The sequence below is a fragment of the Alosa sapidissima genome, chromosome 1 (assembly GCF_018492685.1).
Source record: "Alosa sapidissima isolate fAloSap1 chromosome 1, fAloSap1.pri, whole genome shotgun sequence".
Classification (NCBI taxonomy): Eukaryota; Metazoa; Chordata; class Actinopteri; order Clupeiformes; family Clupeidae; genus Alosa; species Alosa sapidissima.
In genome coordinates, this window is record NC_055957.1 from 31,679,833 (window position 1) to 31,699,832 (window position 20,000).

Sequence of the window (20,000 nt, forward strand, 5' to 3'; positions counted from 1 at the left end):
GACTTTTAGACCCAAAATGGCTGCCTTGCACTACTCCACTTGCACTACTCCACTTGTACACTTGCACACTTGCAACTTGTTGTTGTTGTCCTGTTGTCCTGAACACTTCTGAACACACTTCTGCTGCTCTTACATAACTTGCACCACTATGCCACTTGCATACTTAGGTCAAACAAAACTACCTCAGCCATTTATTGGCCTGACTTTTGCACTATTATATTGACTGTCTACTGTATGCACAATTGCACAATTTCTACCAAATTTTGCTGATCTTATTTCTTCATTGTATGTGCCTTCTTATTTTTACTTTTTATATTGTTTACTTGAATGTTATGTTTGTCTGTGGACCTAATTGGTAAAATATGTCTTGTCTCCACCATGGGATAGTAGGAAACGCAATTTCGATCTTTGTATGTCTTGACATGTGAAGAAATTGACAATAAAGCAGACTTTGACTTTGACTTTGACTTTGATAATGTGAAGAGTGGCAGGGTGTTTTGGGGAGTTACAGATGAAGATGTTCTATAATGTGAAGAGTGGCAGGGTGTTTTGGGAGGTCACTGTACAGATGAAGATGTTCGATAATGTGAAGAGTGTCAGGGTGTTTTGGGGAGTTACAGATTAAGATGTTCTATAATGTGAAGAGTGGCAGGGTGTTTTGGGAGGTTACTGTACAGATGAAGATGTTCTATAATGTGAAGAGTGGCAAGGTGTTTTGGGAGGTTACAGATGAGCAGATGATGCTGATTAGAAAATGCTTTTAGTGTGAGCTGGTGGCCTAAAATAAAATTTTGCTTTTACATAAAAGTGTAAAAAAAATCTGAAAGTATTAATCCTCTATCTCTCACTTTCTCCTGCTCTCTCTCTCTCTCTCTCTCTCTCTCTCTCTCTCTCTCTCTCTCTCTCTCTCTCTCTCTCTCTCTCTCTCACTCTCTCACTCTCACTCTCACTCTCTTTCTCTCTCTCTCTCCCTTCCATTGTTCCCCCTGTATCTCCCTTTATCCCTGTCCTCTCTCTCTCTTTCTCGCTCTCTCTCCCTCTCCCCCCCCCTGTAGAATGACACGTGGAGTGAGCTCTACTCCTTCGCCGTCTTTAAGGCCATGAGTCACATGTTGTGCATTGGCTACGGCCGGCAGGCCCCCGAGAGCCTCTCGGACATCTGGCTAACCATGCTGAGCATGATCGTGGGGGCCACCTGCTACGCTGTCTTCATCGGCCATGCCACCGCCCTTATCCAGTCGCTCGACTCCTCACGCAGGCAGTACCAGGAGAAGGTGAGTGTGTGTGTGTGTGTGTGTGTGTGTGTGTGTTTGTGCCAGCTGCTGTGTACCCCTGACAACAGTACTAGAAGAAGGTGAGAGTGTGTGTGTGTGTGTGTGTGTTTACGTGTTTACAAAACAGAGTAAATATAGTAAATATGCAGCAGGCAAGACATGAGGACAGTGGGACTGAGAGGAGTGTATACTGCATAGAACAGGAGTTAGAGAGACTTTAACTTTGACTTACACTTTTAATCCCTTTTAATTGAACCATACTATGCATAGAGGAGAACTAGGGAGGGGAAAACACTATAACACACACACACACACACACAGACCCAACATTTTGTAGATATAGGCTCTCCACCATCGATACATTCACACTACCAACCACACACACACACACACACACACACACACACACACACACACACACACACACACACATACACATACACATACACATACACACACACACACACTGCACACAATAAACTACATGCCAGTACATGCAGTGCAGTCCTGATGCAGATCTCCTCTGGTGCAGATCTACTGTGGTTCATGCTGCATGGTTCAGACAGGCAGATCTACTCTGATGGAGAGCTACTCTGGTTCAGACATATCTGCCCCATGAGCTGAGAATGTTCCCTCTGATTGGCTGCAAGCATTTGTGAACGAAGATGTCCAGCTGTAGACTTGTCTTTCTCTTCTCTCTCTTATGCATTATTATCCCTCTCTCTCTCTCTTTCTCTCTCTCATTCTCTCTCTCTGTGATATTCTCTACCTCATGCTTTTCTCTCTCTTCATCATCACCTCATTTCTCTCTCTCTTTCTCTCTCTCTATCACCCTCTCTTGCTGTCCTCTATTCTCCGACTGTATGTCTCTGCTGATGTTACCATGCAGAGATCAGGTCGGACACTCTGCCATTTTCTGATTGGCTACTGTTACCATGTGGAGATCAGGTGGGACACTCTGCTCTTCTCTGATTGGCTGCCAGCGCCAAAGGGGGGGTGCCACTCTCACTCTCAAGCCAATTAACTTTTCAAGGGTGTGTGTAGTGTGTGTGTGTGTGTGGACAGGTAGAGGAGGATAGGTATTAGATTATTATTATATTTGTGTGTGTGTGTGTGTGTGTGTGTGTGTGTGTGTGTGTGTGCGCGTGTGCGCGCGTGCGTGCGTGCGTGTGTCAATATTTGATATTGTATTTATTTATCTATCTCTATGGGGGATGTCTTTCCTTGTCTGTGTTTTGAGTAAGAGTTTTTGCATCTCTGTGTATGGGTTTGTGCATATGTCTGTATTTTTGTTTGTTTGTTTGTGTGTGTGTGTGTGTGTGTGTGTGTGTGTGTGTGTGTGTGTGTGTGTGTGTGTGTGTGTGTGTGTGTGTGTGTGTGTGTGTGGAGACGTCCCTGTGATATTGTGACAGTGATAGTGACAAAAATTGATGAGGCAGCAGTGTATGAGGGGGCAGTGTGTGTGTGTCCTGTGTATTGGTGTGTTTTGCGTGTGTGTGTGTGTGTGTGTGTGTGTGTGTGTGCTGCTGCACCATTTCACCTTCACACAATGCTGGGTGCTGCTATCGCCTGAAGGCTCCTCATTGTCCTTCAGCTTAACCCAGCCAGCCAACCAGTACGAGGGACCGTGCGTGCGTGCGTGCGTGCGTGCGTGCGTGCGTGCGTGCGTGCGTGCGTGTGTGTGTGTGTGTGTGTGTGTTCCTCTGTGTGTGTGTGAAAGCATATGTACTCCAGCCAGTGCCAATGTTGTCCATGCGGTCTTGTTGGAGTGGAAGTGCTGCTGCTGAGAAATGTCCCATCCACTCCACAGTGGGAGGCTTCCACACAAGCCCTAGCAGCAGCACAAGCCCTAGCAGTGAGAGAGAGAGAAAGAGAGGAGAGAAAGAGAGGAGAGAGGAGAGAGAGAGAGAGAGAGAGAGAGAGAGGAGGGGGTGGGTGTTGGATCAGCCCTCTCTCTGACATTCCCTCTCTCCCTCCTCCTCTCTCTCTCTCATCACTCTGTCTCTCTCTCGGAGGCTCTTTCAGTGTGTGATTAATGGCAGACATGAATGAAGGTCACGATGCTTCATTAAGGAGAGCCGTTGCGCTCAGACACACATGGGGGTCGCCTCCCTGGCCCGCACAATGCAACCCACTTCCTCCTGGAACACTCAGAGTGGACCACATCAAAGCACTCGGCCTCAGAAGGTCATAGAAACCATAGAAACCATGACCAGTCGGACGGCAGAGAACTTCTGATTCTGAGAAGCGTGAGCTCAGTTGTGATTTAAGTCAGGGGTTTTGTATGTTTGTGTTGTAGATTGTGTGTGTGTGTTGTATTTCTATATATTTTGTATGTCTGCATTGTAGGTCTTGTGTGTATGGTATTTTTATGCGTGTTTTGTAAGTGTGTGTGGTAGATCATGTGTGTGTGGTTCTACGCGTGTCGTTTGAGTTGTGTATGATGCCGTGTGTGTAAGCATAGCACTGATTCACCCACTGTTTTATTTGCACTTAGGGTCCATGTCATTAAATTAGCAAAGCTATTTCGCCCTGTTCTCAGCTTTGGTTCATGCATCGCGGACTTGCTGGCTGGTGGCTTTGCTCCTTACTGGTTGGCCGTCAGTGAAGTGAGGGCCTTGTAACTACTGTGTTGTGTGAAGTGTTTTGCTGAGTGTGTGTGAAGTGTTGTGGTGTGTGTGTGTGTGTGTGTGTATGTGTGTGTGAGTGTGTATGTGTGTGTGTGTATATGTGTATGTGTGTGTGTGTGAGAGAGAGAGAGAGAGAGAGAGCGAGCTTTCTGAGTGTGCGCTGAGAGGGAGGGACAGGGAGACAGGCTCCTATTCCTAGACAAAAAGCTAAAAGTGTGTGTGTGTGAGAGAGAGTGTGTGTCTGTGTGTGTGTGTATGTGTACATGTGTGTGTATCTGTGTGTGTGTGAGTGTCCCTGTGTGAGTGTGTCCCTGTGTGTGTGTGTGTGTGTTTCTTACTATGTCTGACAGAGAGATAGTCTCCTAGTCTTTGCCTCAGGCTCTTGTGCCATTTTAATGTGTGCTTAATGTGTGTTTTTGTGCCCATTCATCTGTATTGGACTATATGTGTGTGGCTGTGCCATATTTGCATGTTATAGGGGAGAGTACATGTTAATGCATGGCAAATGTATTGCTGCATTTTGTGTGTGCGTGTGTGTTTGTTTGTGTGTGTGTGTAGAGCAGTAGTGTGATGTATTGTACTGTGGACAGGAGGATTTTACTGGTTTTATAAAAGTGACAGGCGGGAGAGGAGTGGAAAGGAGGAAGAGAGGAGAGGAGATTGAAAAGTGAGCTGGGAGGAATGGACAGAACTGTGGAGGAGAAGAAGAGAGAGAGAGAGAGAGACGGATGGACAGTGCCAAAGAGTGAAGGACAGATGCTTCATCCGTTCAGTCTAATTAAAACGCTGTCTGACACTTTTTGTCAGATTCGGCGCACTGCCCATTTACCACGCCTGGACTGGGGTGATAGGAAAGTGGACGTGAGTGTGTGAGAGAGAGAGAGAGAGAGAGAGAGAGGGTGTATGTGTGCGTGCGTGAAAGAGAGAGAAGGAGAAAAGAGAGCGTGCGTTTATGTAATTGACACAGAGTTCGGTGGATTGGTGTGAATGCAGCAGTGTTTAATAAACTGGTGTACTAGATAGACTGGAGTTAAATGGACAAGATGTTAACCTATAGAGTCAATTGGCTGGTGTTAATGCAGTAGAGTTAAATGGATACAATGTTAACGTATAGAGTCAATTGACTGGTTTTAATATCGTAGAGTTTCGGATTTACTGTAAGAGAACCTTCACTGCCATGGCATCGGCTTTAAGAGAACCTTCACTGCCGGTAGACTGGGAGATCAGTGAGGCGCATCATTTTTCCGCATTATGTGTGAAAAGTGTGTCCGTTATAATTTCACAATGCAAACCCGGTGTAAAAGGGGCCTATCACTCCCTGTCTCAATCTATCTATCTGGCTCTATTGTTTCTTAGGTACTGAAATAGCCCAAGGTGCTCTAGCTCTACTGTTTTGGTAAAGAAATGATTACGTGGGTCCACGGAGCGGCTGCTCTATCGATTTTCACACAGCCCGCTTACACACACACACACACACACACACACACACACACACACTCTCCACTTAGTGCAGCAGGAGGTTTGTTTAACACACAGGTGCTCTAAAAGCTTGTGTGGAAATAAGCTTAAATCCTCACACAGGAACCTCTGCCAAGGACACATACACACTCACACACACACACACACACACACACATGGGAATTAGCATTAGATCAGATCTAGACATTATTACTATCCCAGTGTGTGTTGTCAGGGAGATCAGTGTGCCACTGTGCTGGCTGTGGTCTCCTACGTGTCCAGTGTGCATACGGCCCCCTGTTTGGCCCTTCCCAGCTCCACTGCCCTGTGCCCTGGAGAAGGACACGCACGTTGAGAATAGCAATGTGTGAATGCAGGTACAGTTAGATACAGAAGTCAACAGGAAAGCTTGGTAGGGTGAATGTGGTCTCATGAAGAACTCGCTGGGTGCTGTGAATGTGTGTCCAAATTTGATGTGTAAGATGTGTAATACGGAGGCCTGCAGTGGACGTGTGAATGGCCAAAGACAGACGAGGAAGTGAAAGTGGGGAAATGTCATTGCACTGACCATAGACTGTGCAGCGGTGGAGCAGAATAGCTTTAGCCTGCAGTGGGGATTGAGCAGTGACACAGCAGGATAACAGTGACTCAGCATATTACACTCTTTAATAGTGTCATAATGGGACTGTGCAGTGACACAGTGAGATAGAGATGACTCAGTATATTTCACTCTTTAATAATGTCCTAATGGACCTGAGCAGCTCAGAGTGAGGAGCTTGCTGCTCTCACACAAAAACTGTGAGAGGGTGACACATCGTGAGTCAACAGTCAAACCTGGCTGTAGGATGCACACGCACACACACCCACACACGCACACACACACACACACACACTCACACCCACACCCCACAGTGCGCCCAGGCTGTGAGGAGAGTGTGGGGGAGGGTGTAGGCTCAGCACCTCTCAGCAGGCCTGCAGTGTGGCACAGGGCGACCCAAACACTCATTAGCCCTGATACACACACACACATTAGCCCTGATACACACACACACACACACAATCACACAGGGCAACCCAAACACTCTAGCCCTGATACACACACACACACACACACACACACACACAATCACACAATCAGACAGGGCAACCCAAACACTCTAGCCCTGATATGGTTATGGTTATGGGACTTTGCATGTATTTAGTAGTGACACACACACACACACACAGGGCAACCCAAACACTCATTAGCCCTGGCTATATCACTTCACCACACTGATACACACACACACACACACACACACACACACACACTCATATGGATTTGTATTTCTACAGACTTTTCTATGCCATTGAGTATTATATATTGTTCAAGTTTCACTTTATTTATCCTTAGAAAAGGAAATTTAGTGTGCAGCAGGATGTCTAAAACACATACACAGAAAAAGCACCGTCAGATGCAAACAACATTGACAACACAGCACAGGACACACAACAACAATGATCAATTCATCATTGATAAATGTGTGTTGATTTATGTCATTGAAGTACATACTGTAATCCAGAGTGTCCCAGGATCAGCTGTGGGTGGGATCAGGGCCACAGCTGTTCTAGAATTAGGGAAAGAACAACTGTTCTAGAATGAAGAATTGTTCTGTGTGGGTCGATATGTGTGGTCTTTGACTATCAGTGCGTCATAGCGCTTGAGGCCTGATTGGATCTGAGCTAGAGAGAGACAAGAGAGAAAGAGAGAAAAGGGGAAAATGAGAGGAGAGGAGAAAATTAGTTAGATGAAGTATTCCACTGTAGAAGAGAGAGAGAGAGAGAAGAAGAGAGAACAGGCAGAAAGTATTCCAGTACATTTCTTGTGTGCAGCCTGAGTGCTGTCAGAGGGGTCCTGGTTTCAGAGAGATAGAGAGAGGCAGAGAGGAAGATGGAGAGAGACAGACAGGCAGAATGAATGATAGAGCACTACAAAAAATATCTTACCAAGTGTTATAATCTTATATTAAGATAAAAAATCTAGTTAGTATTATTTTAGTATAAAGATACTTACTTTAAGGTCTCTTTTAAGATTATTTGACTCAAAATAGGTCAAAATCTTCTTAAATTAAAACATAAAAACAAGTACATTTATCTGTCAGTGAAGTAAGTAATTTTATCTTAATTTAAGATTTAAGACAATTTAAGGTACATTTATTTCCTCCACCTTTAAGAGCGCAGGAGGTACCTTGAGTAGGTTAGAGTTGGCTAAAGTTTGAGATGCTTGCTGGTCAGACCTACACCACTGAATAGTGGATTTCACATTCTTTGTTACTGCCTTTTACTAGAATAAAGACCGAATGCTGTATTGACCAAAAGAAACATCTTTGTTTTCTTACACTGTTTTAATAAGACGAGGAGATGACAGTTAGAAACACACCATAGCAAGGGTTTCATTAATGAGATATTTACAATAACATCAGTGTCTTACTCAGTTCTACTGAGTTTTATTGTACTTGGTGTATTTAGCGCTATAGCAAAGAGCATGTTTAGCCCACTTTGAACTTGAACTTAAGCATTTCCATCATTGGTCTTTATTGCTGCCAGGTTAACTCAAAATGACTGGCGTTGTGACAGCTTATTGGGGTGTGTTGAAGGCTGTTACAGCAGCACATGTTAGTAATTTATTATGATCAATATGGTAATATGATGTCATTTCTAATCAATATCATGGATCAGTTAGATGAGTTTTATCAGATGTCATGTTACTGAGAGCTAACTGTCAGTGCTACTAAAAACTGCACATAGCATGTGTTATTGCATGCTTATGACATGCCTATTATCATATGATCACTAATGAGTTGATGAAGAGGGATGGATGCCCTTTAGGCTTGTTGGAGAGCGCACACACACACACACACACACACACACACACACACACACACACACACACACACACACACACACACACACACACACACACACACAGAGACTCTCTATGCACCCCACAGCATGTCTAGAACAGGGAGCTCAATGTGTCTCCTCAGCAGTGACATTTGTCTCCTGGAGCAGGAATGATGCACGCATGCTGGCCCTGCACACACACACACACATACTCATAGCGACTGAGATGCAGGCATGCTAGACACGCTCTGACCTTTTAGCTGCAGACCGCTCCTCAGGATGTCTGAGGCTCCGCATGCGAGTGCTGTCCTGCCCTCGGGATGCCTGGCTCCATTTTGATTGGTTCACAAGGGAGTCACTCTGAAGTTGCAAAGAGCTGACTCATCAGAAGGGAGCTATAGGAGTCACTCAGAACTCTACCACTGACAAGTACTCCACCTCAGACCCGCCCACTGAGTCTTTTGGTAGTTAGGAGTGTAACGTTTAACGTAGGATGGACATGGACCAGTGATCTGAGGTGTTGAGATGTAAACTGATTTGCCAGCGGTCAGGCTTAAGCGATGAGTCATCATGACCCAGTTTGAGTTGACCTGGAGATGAGGATTTTAGTTTTTTTTTAGCAGAAACAATCCTTCTACAACCAATAGTACACACACACACACACACACACACACACAGTGTACTTTGTCCAACCAAGACTGAGTTGAAGGTTTTTTTTTCAGTGATTAGGGGACTATTGGTTAGCATCTGTCTAGAAATCACTACTATGTCCAGTGAGGTGATGTTTTGGGCTTCGTTGCCCTCTGTCTGAGCCTGTCCTGTCACTGCGCTGCTCTGCTGCGCTCTGGTAGAGTGTTATTCTTCTGCTGCGCTCTGGTAGAGTGTTATTCCTCTGGGTTAGTGCTCTGGTAGAGTGTTATTCTTCTGCTGGCTCTGGTAGAGTGTTATTCCTCTGGGTTAGTGCTCTGGTAGAGTGTTATTCTTCTGCTGCGCTCTGGTAGAGTGTTATTCTTCTGCTGCACTCTGGTAGAGTGTTATTCCTCTGGGTTGGTGTTCTGGTAGAGTGTTATTCCTCTGGGTTGGTGCTCTGGTCTGTTGGTTCATAGTTTGCACAGGGGGTTGGGTTGTGATGACGAGCATAACTAAAAATCTAATTCATCTCTCACAGGCTGAGGGCCTCATCTGACCTTTACTTTGCATATAACATCTCCAGCAAAGCTCTGCAGAGCACTACTCACATGCCCCTACCCAGAGCACTACTCACATGCCCCTACCCAGAGCTGCACTCAAATGTAACCAGGTTCTGACTCTGATCTGGGGTTAGCTAGAGCCAGATGCTGTCAGATCTATTAGCTCTGCCCCGTCTGTTCTCAGCTATTTCATCTTCAGCTGTGCTTCTCCTCAGCACTGAGGGAGGTCCTGATCCCTGCTATCTGTTGAATATGGAACAGGTCTGACCCTGATATGACTCTGATATGGCTCTGATATGGCCCGGTGCCAGTGTCTGTCTGTCGGCTCATCATGAAGATGTCACGCTCCTCCCGAGCAGCGCTGCGCTGGTCCTGAGACAGGCTATTTCCAAGCGCAGCCAGCTGTTCCCGCGGCGACAAGCTGTTGGTGGAGAGTGGCTTGCAGCGGGGCGAGTCCCGGCCCATTACCAGCCAGAGAGTGGACACAAATGCCCATTTATGGAACACCTCCTCCTCCTCTGGCTGCCAGTTACTGCTAGTTACTCCCCCCTCTACACACACACCCACACACACACACACACACTCAAACCTCTTAACCACCCACCTCTACACACACAAACAAACAAATACACAAACCTTCCTTCTTCCACCTTCACACACTCACATACACCTCCCATATGCCCCCCCCCCAACTCCACTTCTTCCAAGTAAGAGGACCCCCCCCCCCCCCATTCCCCTATGCTTGAATTATTCAGTGTTGTGGCTTCGGCTGTGGTTATGATGGGGGCGGCAGTGATGATGTGAGTTTGCCACTCCCATATACATACACTTTTTAATGAGCCGAGAGTTCCTTCAGTCTTTGTTCAGTGCCTGGTTGACAGGCAGTGGTGTGTGTGTGTGTGTGTGTGTGTGTGTGTGTGTGTGTGTGTGTGTGTGTGTGTGTGTGTGTGTGTGTGTGTGTGTGTGTGTCTGTCTGTCTGTCTGTCTGTCTGTCTGTTTTTTTTTGCTGCATTCTAAGATATCTTAAAATTACGAATAACGGTTGTTTTTGGCAGCATTGATGCCCACTTCATGCTCCCTACTACCCATAATCATTTGCGGCAACATCTGAAACAGCTGTGAAAAGTAAACAAAGATGACCTCGATAATGGCTGCTGAATCTGTTGAAATGTGATTTGTGTGACATTATTTTGCTTAGATTTGTAGATTTGAAGCGATAAAAAAATGCTGTACTATCAGATTATACCATTGTTGTAACCATTGATAGCATCTGGTCTGATATGTGCTGCCTGTCAAACTAATTTCTACCGTTAGCCTGCTAGCTTCCGTAAGCAAGTTTAGTTTTACGTCCGGCTTTTGCCAATGTCATACCGTAGTGTTAACCAAAGATTCTAGAGTGCTACGTTCATTATTAAAAGATGCATTCAATCCAAAGTCATGTCTAGTGAGACAGCTCTCTATTTAGGGAGGTAGGCCAGGGACGGATCATGGCTTGTGCCAAGTGTGCACGTGCACAGGGGCCCTCAGCCAATGGGGGCCCTCGGATTTAAAAAAAAAATTGCCATGAATTTAGGCTAGATTATGCCCGGTGCTTCTGTCTGTTAATTTGCGGCACAACTGAATGGTGTTATGGAACCACGGACCGAAAGAAAAATAAACTAAATGTTTTCCTGATCAATAAATACTTTTTAATTTATAAAATATAGAGGCATAACATTAGGTGGAAGTGGTAGGCTATGAGTGCTCATTCAATGTGTATGCATGTTTGCGAAAGTGAAACTGACCCACTCGTGGGTAGGTGAATGAAGTGGATTCCTGCAATGTTCATGAAAACATCATAGCGATTGGATAGCCTAATAAATCGCGACTTGTTGTAGGCCTAACAGTAGCTTATATCGTAGCAAATAGCCTATGGCGATGCCGATGACAGATAGGCCTACACTTATTTCACTCGTCTCGCTGGAGTGAGCGCATAATGTGGGCTGTTGTGCAAAGAAATTAATTAGGGAGATGATCTGCATCTCCATTTACCAAACGCTATAGTTTTGCTAACATCTCCACTGTTAACGTGAAATATGTCTCCATGCAAGGTAGTGTCAAGCAGCAGTGAAGTGAAAACCTTATCATGCAGGTAGCCAATGTTCACGTCACCTGAGTCAGACAGAAAACGGGCCCTGCTTGCTCTGTTAAAGTTTGTATGCCCCTTCCAAACTGCGTTAAAAGGGTATATTTAACAGCCAGAATTTCGAAAATTTCCAGGGGGAGACACCCCCGAACCCCCCGTAATATGATCAGCAGCACCTCTCACAAAATACTATCAACGTCCCTGCTACCGGTCCGTCAGATATGACAACTGTGTCCGGTCCGTTTAGTGAAAAATGTTGATGTAGACTGTTTGGACAGCAAAGGGAGATTACAGCCTAATAATAAAAACAGCTGCTGGAATTCATTTCTGTGTGGGCCTGAGTTATAATATATGAAATAATGTACTACATTTTCATTGTGTGCAATTGTGCACCAGCCTGCACAGCGACAGCAAAGAGAGAAGCGCTGGCTGCACGTGCATGCGCAAACGCGCCCGCGCGCGTCGCGGTCAGGGGGAGGGGGGGCCTTTTTTGATATTGTGCACAGGGGCCCATATTTGTTTAATCCATCCCTGAGGGAGGCAGCAGGCAGGTGTCTTCCGTTTTGAACAGTGCCATTGACTCCTGCTTAATGATGGAAAACAAAAAACACTTGGGGAAAACAAGGTGAAGGACTGCGCTTGAACCCCCCTCCGTCATACACACACACACACACACACACACACACACACACACACACACCCACCCACCCCACACATACACACCCACAGCAGCACACACACACACCAACGCACACGCACACGCACACACACACACTGATGTTGTACCCACTTTGACGTCAGCTCCTTGCTGAGATGCTAGCGGTATCACGGATGCTAACAGTGTCCCCTCAGATGACTCAGCACTTGTCAGGGTGGTTTGTCCTGACGGCTGATGAGATGACAGCTGATTAGCATGGGCTCTTCTGGCATCTGACGTGATCAGAGCTGTCGGGCCCATCAGAGGAAACAGTCATGTGACAGGCGGAATCAGGATCAGTATCAGAATCATGCACTGTAAAATCTGATAGCGATTCTTACTTAAAATGTTTAGTTAATATTACTCAGTTTTTGTCTTTTGTTGATTATGTTGATTGTGCGATTCAAGTCATCTTAAGTCGAGTCGAGTCGAGTCGAGTCGAGTCAAGTCAAGTCGATTCAAGTCATCTCAGCCATATAGTCTAGCCTACGTAGCGGTTGTGTACCCTCTTGCTTTGTGCAATCAACTCATGCAGTTATCACTCCTTTTGGCACCAAGCAGTTAATTCAGATAACAGAATTTGTATGTTTCACAGCTTGGATAGTTGCCAAAGTAAAACATAGAACAGGCTACTAGAAAATGCTCGTAATGTCTGCAGTAGCACCAGTAGAGGGCGCTCATACATCATATTAGACAAAATAAATTTGTTTTTTATAGACCATTTCAACTCGTACTACATTCATGTGTAATCTAGCATTGCTTCGTCTTTGCAGAAAGTCACTACGTTTGCGCCTCGTTGCTTCACTAGACACCATGTTTAAAAACCTACAAGCTTACGAGGGGGGTTGTAGGAGATTTGGGTAGGGTTGTGACTTTTTGGAATCGCCCACTCTGTCAAAGAGACGTGAATCATGTTTTGGCCTACAAACCTTTTAAAATATCGAAAACGGATCAAAATAAAAAATATCATGGATCAGGAAAAAATAATTTTCCTCGGCCCTCCCCCCAGGCCAAAAAAATTCTCCTGGGCCTTCCCCTAAGGCTTAAAAAATTCTCTTAGGCCCCCTCCCCCCTGACGACCCCCCCCCCCCCCCCCCCCAGTAAATATCGTACAGTCCCTAACCTTAGTTTAAAAAAAAACATGCAAACCAATTGCCTTGAAATTACAGACTGATCTAACAGTTGTGCAAACAAATGCTTACTTAGTGTAGTACACTTACACTACTGAGAATTCCTATTTAACCTAACTTGGTCATTACAAGTAAAGCATATTGTGCGTTTATTAAACACAGCACATGTATTGAAGGTGTGCTAACTAATGCCACAATGCATTTCCAGAATGCCACAGTCTCGGCCCATATATTTGTAAAGATATCACATATTAATCCTTACTGAAATTACATTTTAAATTGCAATAAAGTGGCAGTGTCACTAATGGTTATATATACTGTTGTGTAATTTATGCTGATGCATCACACCATCAAGTGGTGTCATATTAGTTAGCTGAACGGTGATTTTCGTTAGCACAACTTCAATACATGTATGTGTTGTGTTTAATAAACATATATTTACTTGTAATGACCAAGTTAGTTGAAATAGGAATTCTCAGTAGTGTAAGTGCACTACACTAAGTGAGCATTTGTTTGCACAATTTGAAATTACAGACTAATCTGGAATAGGAATTTCAAGTGCAATCGGTTTGCATATTATTTTAACTAACAGGTAAGTAAGGTTAACAAACTAATTTTACAGTGATAGCACAAACTTCAGCAATTTAAGTGTGGTTTACTTGATTGTTTACTTTTCTACCTCAAAATTAAGTAACACTCATGTTACACAAGTAATCTCAACAAAAGACAAAAGCTGAATTCTACTTACTAGAACATTTTAAGTAAGTAAAGCTATTACTTTTTACAGTGATATTGGGCAAGTATGTTGACACACACTCTGGCTGTCTCCAGCAGTACAGCTTAATACAATAAGCCATTTATGGCAGCAATAATGACTTCCAACTGTTAATCATTAATCAGTTTGTGTCTTTTTTTTAAGGAAACTGACTGAACATTCTCAGATTGTACCTCCTTAAACTTAAATATATTCGTTTTTAATTTCTCTTTCATGATGGTAAACTTAATAGATTGGGTGTGTGGACTAAACAAGGCATTTGAGGACATATTCTTGGGCTTTGGGAAGTACTAATGTTTCACCTTTTTCTAGAATTTTATTGATTAACAGCTACTCAATTAATCCTGGAATAATCAACAGATTAATCAACTTTGAAAACAATTGTTAGTTGCAGCTCTAAAACCAATATACAGTATACGATGTCTACAATGTGTATTTTAGTCACAAATTGGACATGGTTTACCAGTGCTCCATCCCAGGACATTAGTTCCCAAACTCCCAACTCAATAACAATCCCATGACCTGCAATAACAGGTTTATAGCATTAGTTCCCATGACCTGTAATAACAGGTTTACAGCATATGTTGTTGCATCTGTAACAGGTTTACATCAGTATCATGCCAAATCAGTGTTGTGGTGGTTCAGTGCTATGGGACGGCTTTGGGTTTAGTGCCGAGTTTTGTGTTGTGATTTGAAGTGTGTTTGATGTTATGATTTTGACTGTGATATGTGTTGTGAGTTGTGTTGGTTGTGCTCTTAGTGTGTGTGTAGATTGTGAGTTGTGTTGGTTGTGCTGTTAGTGTTGTTAGTGTGTGATGTGTTGTGAGTTGTGTTGGTTGTGGTGTTAGTGTGTGTGCGTGTAGATGTGTTGTGAGTTGTGTTGATTGTGCTGTTCTGGATCGCTGTAGTGTCATATGTCTTCTTCAGTGTGTGTGTGTGTGTGTGTGTGTGTGCAGCAGAACATATTTTAACTCCTCTGGAGGTTTCTCTGTGGTAGAAAATGAAGACATCCTCCCTCCCTTGTGCCGTCCCCAATGTTGAATTCTACTCCATAATTTATTCCCCTCATAGATCTATTTCCTTCTCAAGATAAAGATAAGATTGTGTGTGTGTGTGTCCGTGCGTCCGTGCGTGCGTGCGTGCGTTTCTAGGCTACTCTGGTGGCCTCCTGCCTGACAGTCGCCTGAACAGCAGTGAAACAGAGGACATCAAACAGCTAATTAAATATCACAGAGCACCTCCTCCTCTGAGTTAATTATCCTAGAGTTGTCCTGACAACACAGCCACTATACAACACACGCGCACACACACACACACACACACACACACATACTCATATTGATCTGTAAATGGTCAAATGTATTTACCGTATCAACTGTCTTTCCTTTCCCCTTCTGCAGATGGGGGCTTAGCTCCAAATGTTTGCCCCGTGCCCCCATCACCCCCTCACACCACCCCACCCCAATCCACCCCACCCCTCCCCTCTTGCCCCCGGCTCTGGCTGATGAGGGGTAACTAATGGTGAAGCCAATAGCATTTGATTCTCTTGCTTACCTCTGTTTCAGCAGTGCAGCAGTGAAGGAGATCTCCCTTATAAAATAATCAATAGAGACATGTGTGTGTGAGTGTGTGAGTGAGTGAGTGTGTATGTATGTGAGTACACTTGTTGTCATTGAAAATCTCACCTGTCTTTCATCTAATTCACCTCTCTCTCTCTCTCTCTCTCTTGTCTGCAGTACAAACAAGTGGAGCAGTACATGTCTTTTCACAAGCTTCCAGCTGACTTCCGGCAGAAGATCCATGACTACTACGAGCACCGCTATCAAGGCAAGATGTTTGACGAGGAGAGCATCTTGGAGGAGCTTAACGAGCCACTCCGAGAGGTGAGACAACCACACACACACACACATACAGACACACGCACGGACACACACACACACATGCATGGACACACACGCACACCACACAGACATACACGGATACACACACATGCATGCCTACACATACACACAGACACGCATGGACACACACACACACAAACACACTGGGAGATACTTAGGGGGATACTTTCTCCCTAACACAGCATGTACAGGGGCCAACACACTCTCTCGGCCATACCCTCGACCTTGTTATCACAAAGGGTCTCGATGTCTCTACAGCTGTTAAAGACCTGGCCTTATCTGATCATTTCTGCGTGTTCTTTGATGTGTCTATGTCCCCACACACTCAAAACACAGCTATGATGGTAAAAAGGAGAATCATAAATGATCAGACAAGTGCTCTCTTTGAGCAAGCACTTTCACTAAAGTCAAGTCAACTGTCAGACTCTGAAGACTTATTTGATCACTTTAATGCAAAAATGGCAAACATTATGGATGACATTGCTCCATTACAATTCAAGAAAGTTAAGGACAAACAGAAAGCACCATGGAGGCAAAATCCAGCAGTTAAACTTCTAAAAAGAGAGTTTAGGAAGACTGAAAGAAAATGGCGTAAATACAAACTTCAGATCCACTATGAAATCCATAAAGAGATGCTCCGCACATATAACTCTGAAATATGCAAAGCAAGACAGTCTTTCTTTTCTAACATTATCAATAGAAGTTCAAATAACACTCGTATTCTATTTTCAACTGTTGATAAGTTAACAAATCCCCCCTCACAATTAGCGCCTGAACTTCTCTCAACTAATAAATGCAATGAGTTTTCTTTTTATTTTAAAGGTAAAATTGACAAAATCAGACTCAACATATCTGCTCAATTACAAATTCAACAACCTGAACTTCCAGCAACAAACAGAGGGAAACTAAACTTGATGTCAGAGTTCAGCTTGATAGACTACGAAACACTTGAAAAAACGGTACAGAATCTCAGCTATTCCACATGTGTCTTAGACACTCTGCCTACCAATTTCTTCAAAACTGTTTTTCACCTCATAGCGGCGGATGTCCTTCAAATTGTAAATGTATCACTGCTGTCTGGCACTTTTCCTAAGTCACTGAAAACAGCTGTTGTAAAGCCACTTCTCAAGAAGAATAACCTGGATGCCTCCATGCTAAACAATTACAGGCCCATATCCAATCTACCTTTTATTGTCAAAATTATTGAAAAAGTAGTCTTTAATCAATTAACCACCTTCCTAACATCAAATGGGTATTTTGATTACTTTCAGTCTGGTTTTTGGGCAAATCACAGCACTGAAACAGCTCTCATTAAAGTTTCCAATGACATACGCCTCAACACAGATTCAGGTAAAACATCAGTCCTAGTGCTACTGGACCTTAGTGCAGCATTTGACACTGTTGATCACAATATGGGTTGGATTTACAGGCATAGTTATCAGCTGGCTAAAATCATATCTACAAGAAAGGAGCTTCTTTGTTGCCATCGGAAACTGTACCTCAACACCAACGTCCTTGACCTGTGGTGTTCCCCAGGGGTCGATCTTGGGGCCACTATTATTCAACCTCTATATGCTCCCACTTGGACAAATCATTCAAAATAATTTGATTTCATATCATAGCTATGCAGATGACACACAAATTTACTTAGCTCTATCACCAAACGACTATGGTCCTCTTGAATCTATGTGTCAGTGTATAGAACAAATCAACACCTGGATGTCTCAAAATTTTCTTCAGCTGAACAAAGAAAAAACTGAAGTAATTATATTTGGTAAAAATGAGGAAAGACTTAGGGTTGCCACTCTCCTTGACACAAAAGGGTTGAAGGCAAAGGATACTGTTAAAAATCTTGGTGTATTAATTGACAGTGATCTAAATTTCAACAGCCACATGAAAGCGATAACTAAATCAGCTTTTTACCACCTCAAAAATATTGCCAAACTCAGAGGGCTGATGTCAAAACATGACTTAGAAAAACTCATTCATGCATTTATCTCCAGCAGGGTTGATTACTGCAATGGACTGTTCACAGGCCTTCCTAAAAAGACTATTAAACAGCTTCAGGTGATACAAAATGCAGCAGCTAGGACTCTAACAAAAACTAAAAGAACTGACCACATTACTCCAATTCTTAAGTCCTTGCACTGGCTTCCAGTAAGTCACAGAATTGACTTTAAAGCACTATTGCTTGTTTATAAATCAGTAAATGGAGCAGGACCTAAATACTTGTCAGACATGCTTCAGCAGTACACACCTTCTCGTCCTCTCAGGTCCCAGGTGAAAAACCTGCTAGTAAAACCTACAGTTAGAACTAAACATGGTGAAGCAGCTTTTAGCTGCTATGCGGCTCAGCTGTGGAACCAACTTTCGGATGACATTAAAAAGGCCCCAACTGTAGCCAGTTTTAAATCTAGACTTAAGACCAAACTGTTCTCAGATGCTTTCTGCTAACTGTGCCGAGTTACAAATTCTGAATCTGCCTTAATAATTATTCTACTTTGTCTTTTATTACTTTACTACTTTTGCCTTTGTTTTTGCTTACTAATTATTCTTTATTTTTAAATGATTTTACCTTGTGTTTTATGTTTTCTTTTTATTATGATCTTTACCTTTTAACTATTCTTTGACTATATTGCCCTTCTATCCTTTTATTTGTTATTATTGTTTGGTTTTGTTTATGTAAAGCACATTGAATGAACTCTGTGTATGAAATGTGCTATATAAATAAACTTGACTTGACTTGACTTGACACTGAGGCCGTGCTGAGACTCAAGAGAGACCTCATGAAGACTACACAGAGACCACACCCAGAAGAGATCTCTCCTATATGCTTTCTTATTTCTTCTAGACACGATTGAGCTGAATTTAGCATCAGTAGGAGATTTTGCTATTTTCTAGACTGGAATAAAAACATTAATTGCCTAATGGGGTCAGATCATTTAGACCCATATCATCTACATTTTCTGAGAACAACGTAGGCACACAAAAATGGAAAAAAGGAATCTGTTTTTAATATGCGTTTTTCAGAGGGTAGATATGAATGTGGGCCATGAAGCATTTTGTGGGCGTTAGCGTAATGTAAGCCGAGTGGCGTGATCAGAGGGGGAGGTCGGACTGAGACGACAGAAGCCCTTGAGCCGTGTGTGTGTGTGTGTGTGTGTGTGTGTGTGTGAGTGAGTGAGTGAGTGAGTGAGTGAGTGAGTGAGTGAGTGAGTGAGTGAGAGAAAGTGAGTGAGTGAGTGAGAGAGAGAAAGTGAGTGAGTGAGTGAGAGAAAGTGAGTGAGTGAGAGTGAGAGAGTGAGAAAGTGAGTGAGAGCGAGAAAGGAGCCCTTGAGCCCAGTCAGTCAGAAGCTACGCTATGCTATGCTACTGTGCTGTATGCATTAGACATGAATCTACATGAGGGCTATCATGACTATTCAGCTATCATAGCAGGAGGGGGGTTGGGTAGAGAACGAGAGAGAGAGAGAGAGAGAGAGAGAGAGTAGAAAAGAGAAGAGTGAAAGAGAGAGAGGGAGAGAGAAAGAAAGAGAAGAGAGAGAGATATGAGGAGGAGGAGAAAGAATGTTCAGGATAGCAAAGTTTTTAGCATTCAAGAGAAACAGCGAGAAAGAGAGAGAGAGAGCAGAAAAGAGCAGAGAGGGAGGGAGAGAGAGGAGACAGGGAGCGAAAAGTAGAAATGTCACAGCCGTCACATCCATCCGCCAGCTATCAAATATTCAGCAGCCCGACGTCTACACCAGTGGATTGGCAACACTGCTGAAATATTCAATCAGCAGTTTAAGGAGTCACAGCTCTGCGTTAGATAAAAACTCATTTAGTTTAAGGACTCACAGCTCTGCGTTAGATAAAAATTAATTTAGTTTAAGGACTCACAGCTCTGTGTTAGATAAAAACTAATTTAGTTTAAGGAATCACAGAGACCTGAGGTGCA

General features: G+C 43.6%; 1 protein-coding gene across 1 annotated transcript in view; it reads left to right on the forward strand.

Moving 5' to 3' along the window:
- LOC121721017 (potassium/sodium hyperpolarization-activated cyclic nucleotide-gated channel 2-like) overlaps positions 1–20,000 on the forward strand; it is a 72,349-nt gene that overhangs the window by 38,557 nt on the left and 13,792 nt on the right. The window contains exons 4-5 of the mRNA XM_042107562.1: positions 1,056–1,274; positions 15,899–16,045. Of these exons, the coding sequence (XP_041963496.1) occupies positions 1,056–1,274; positions 15,899–16,045 (366 nt within the window). The remainder of the gene's footprint in view (positions 1–1,055; positions 1,275–15,898; positions 16,046–20,000) is intronic.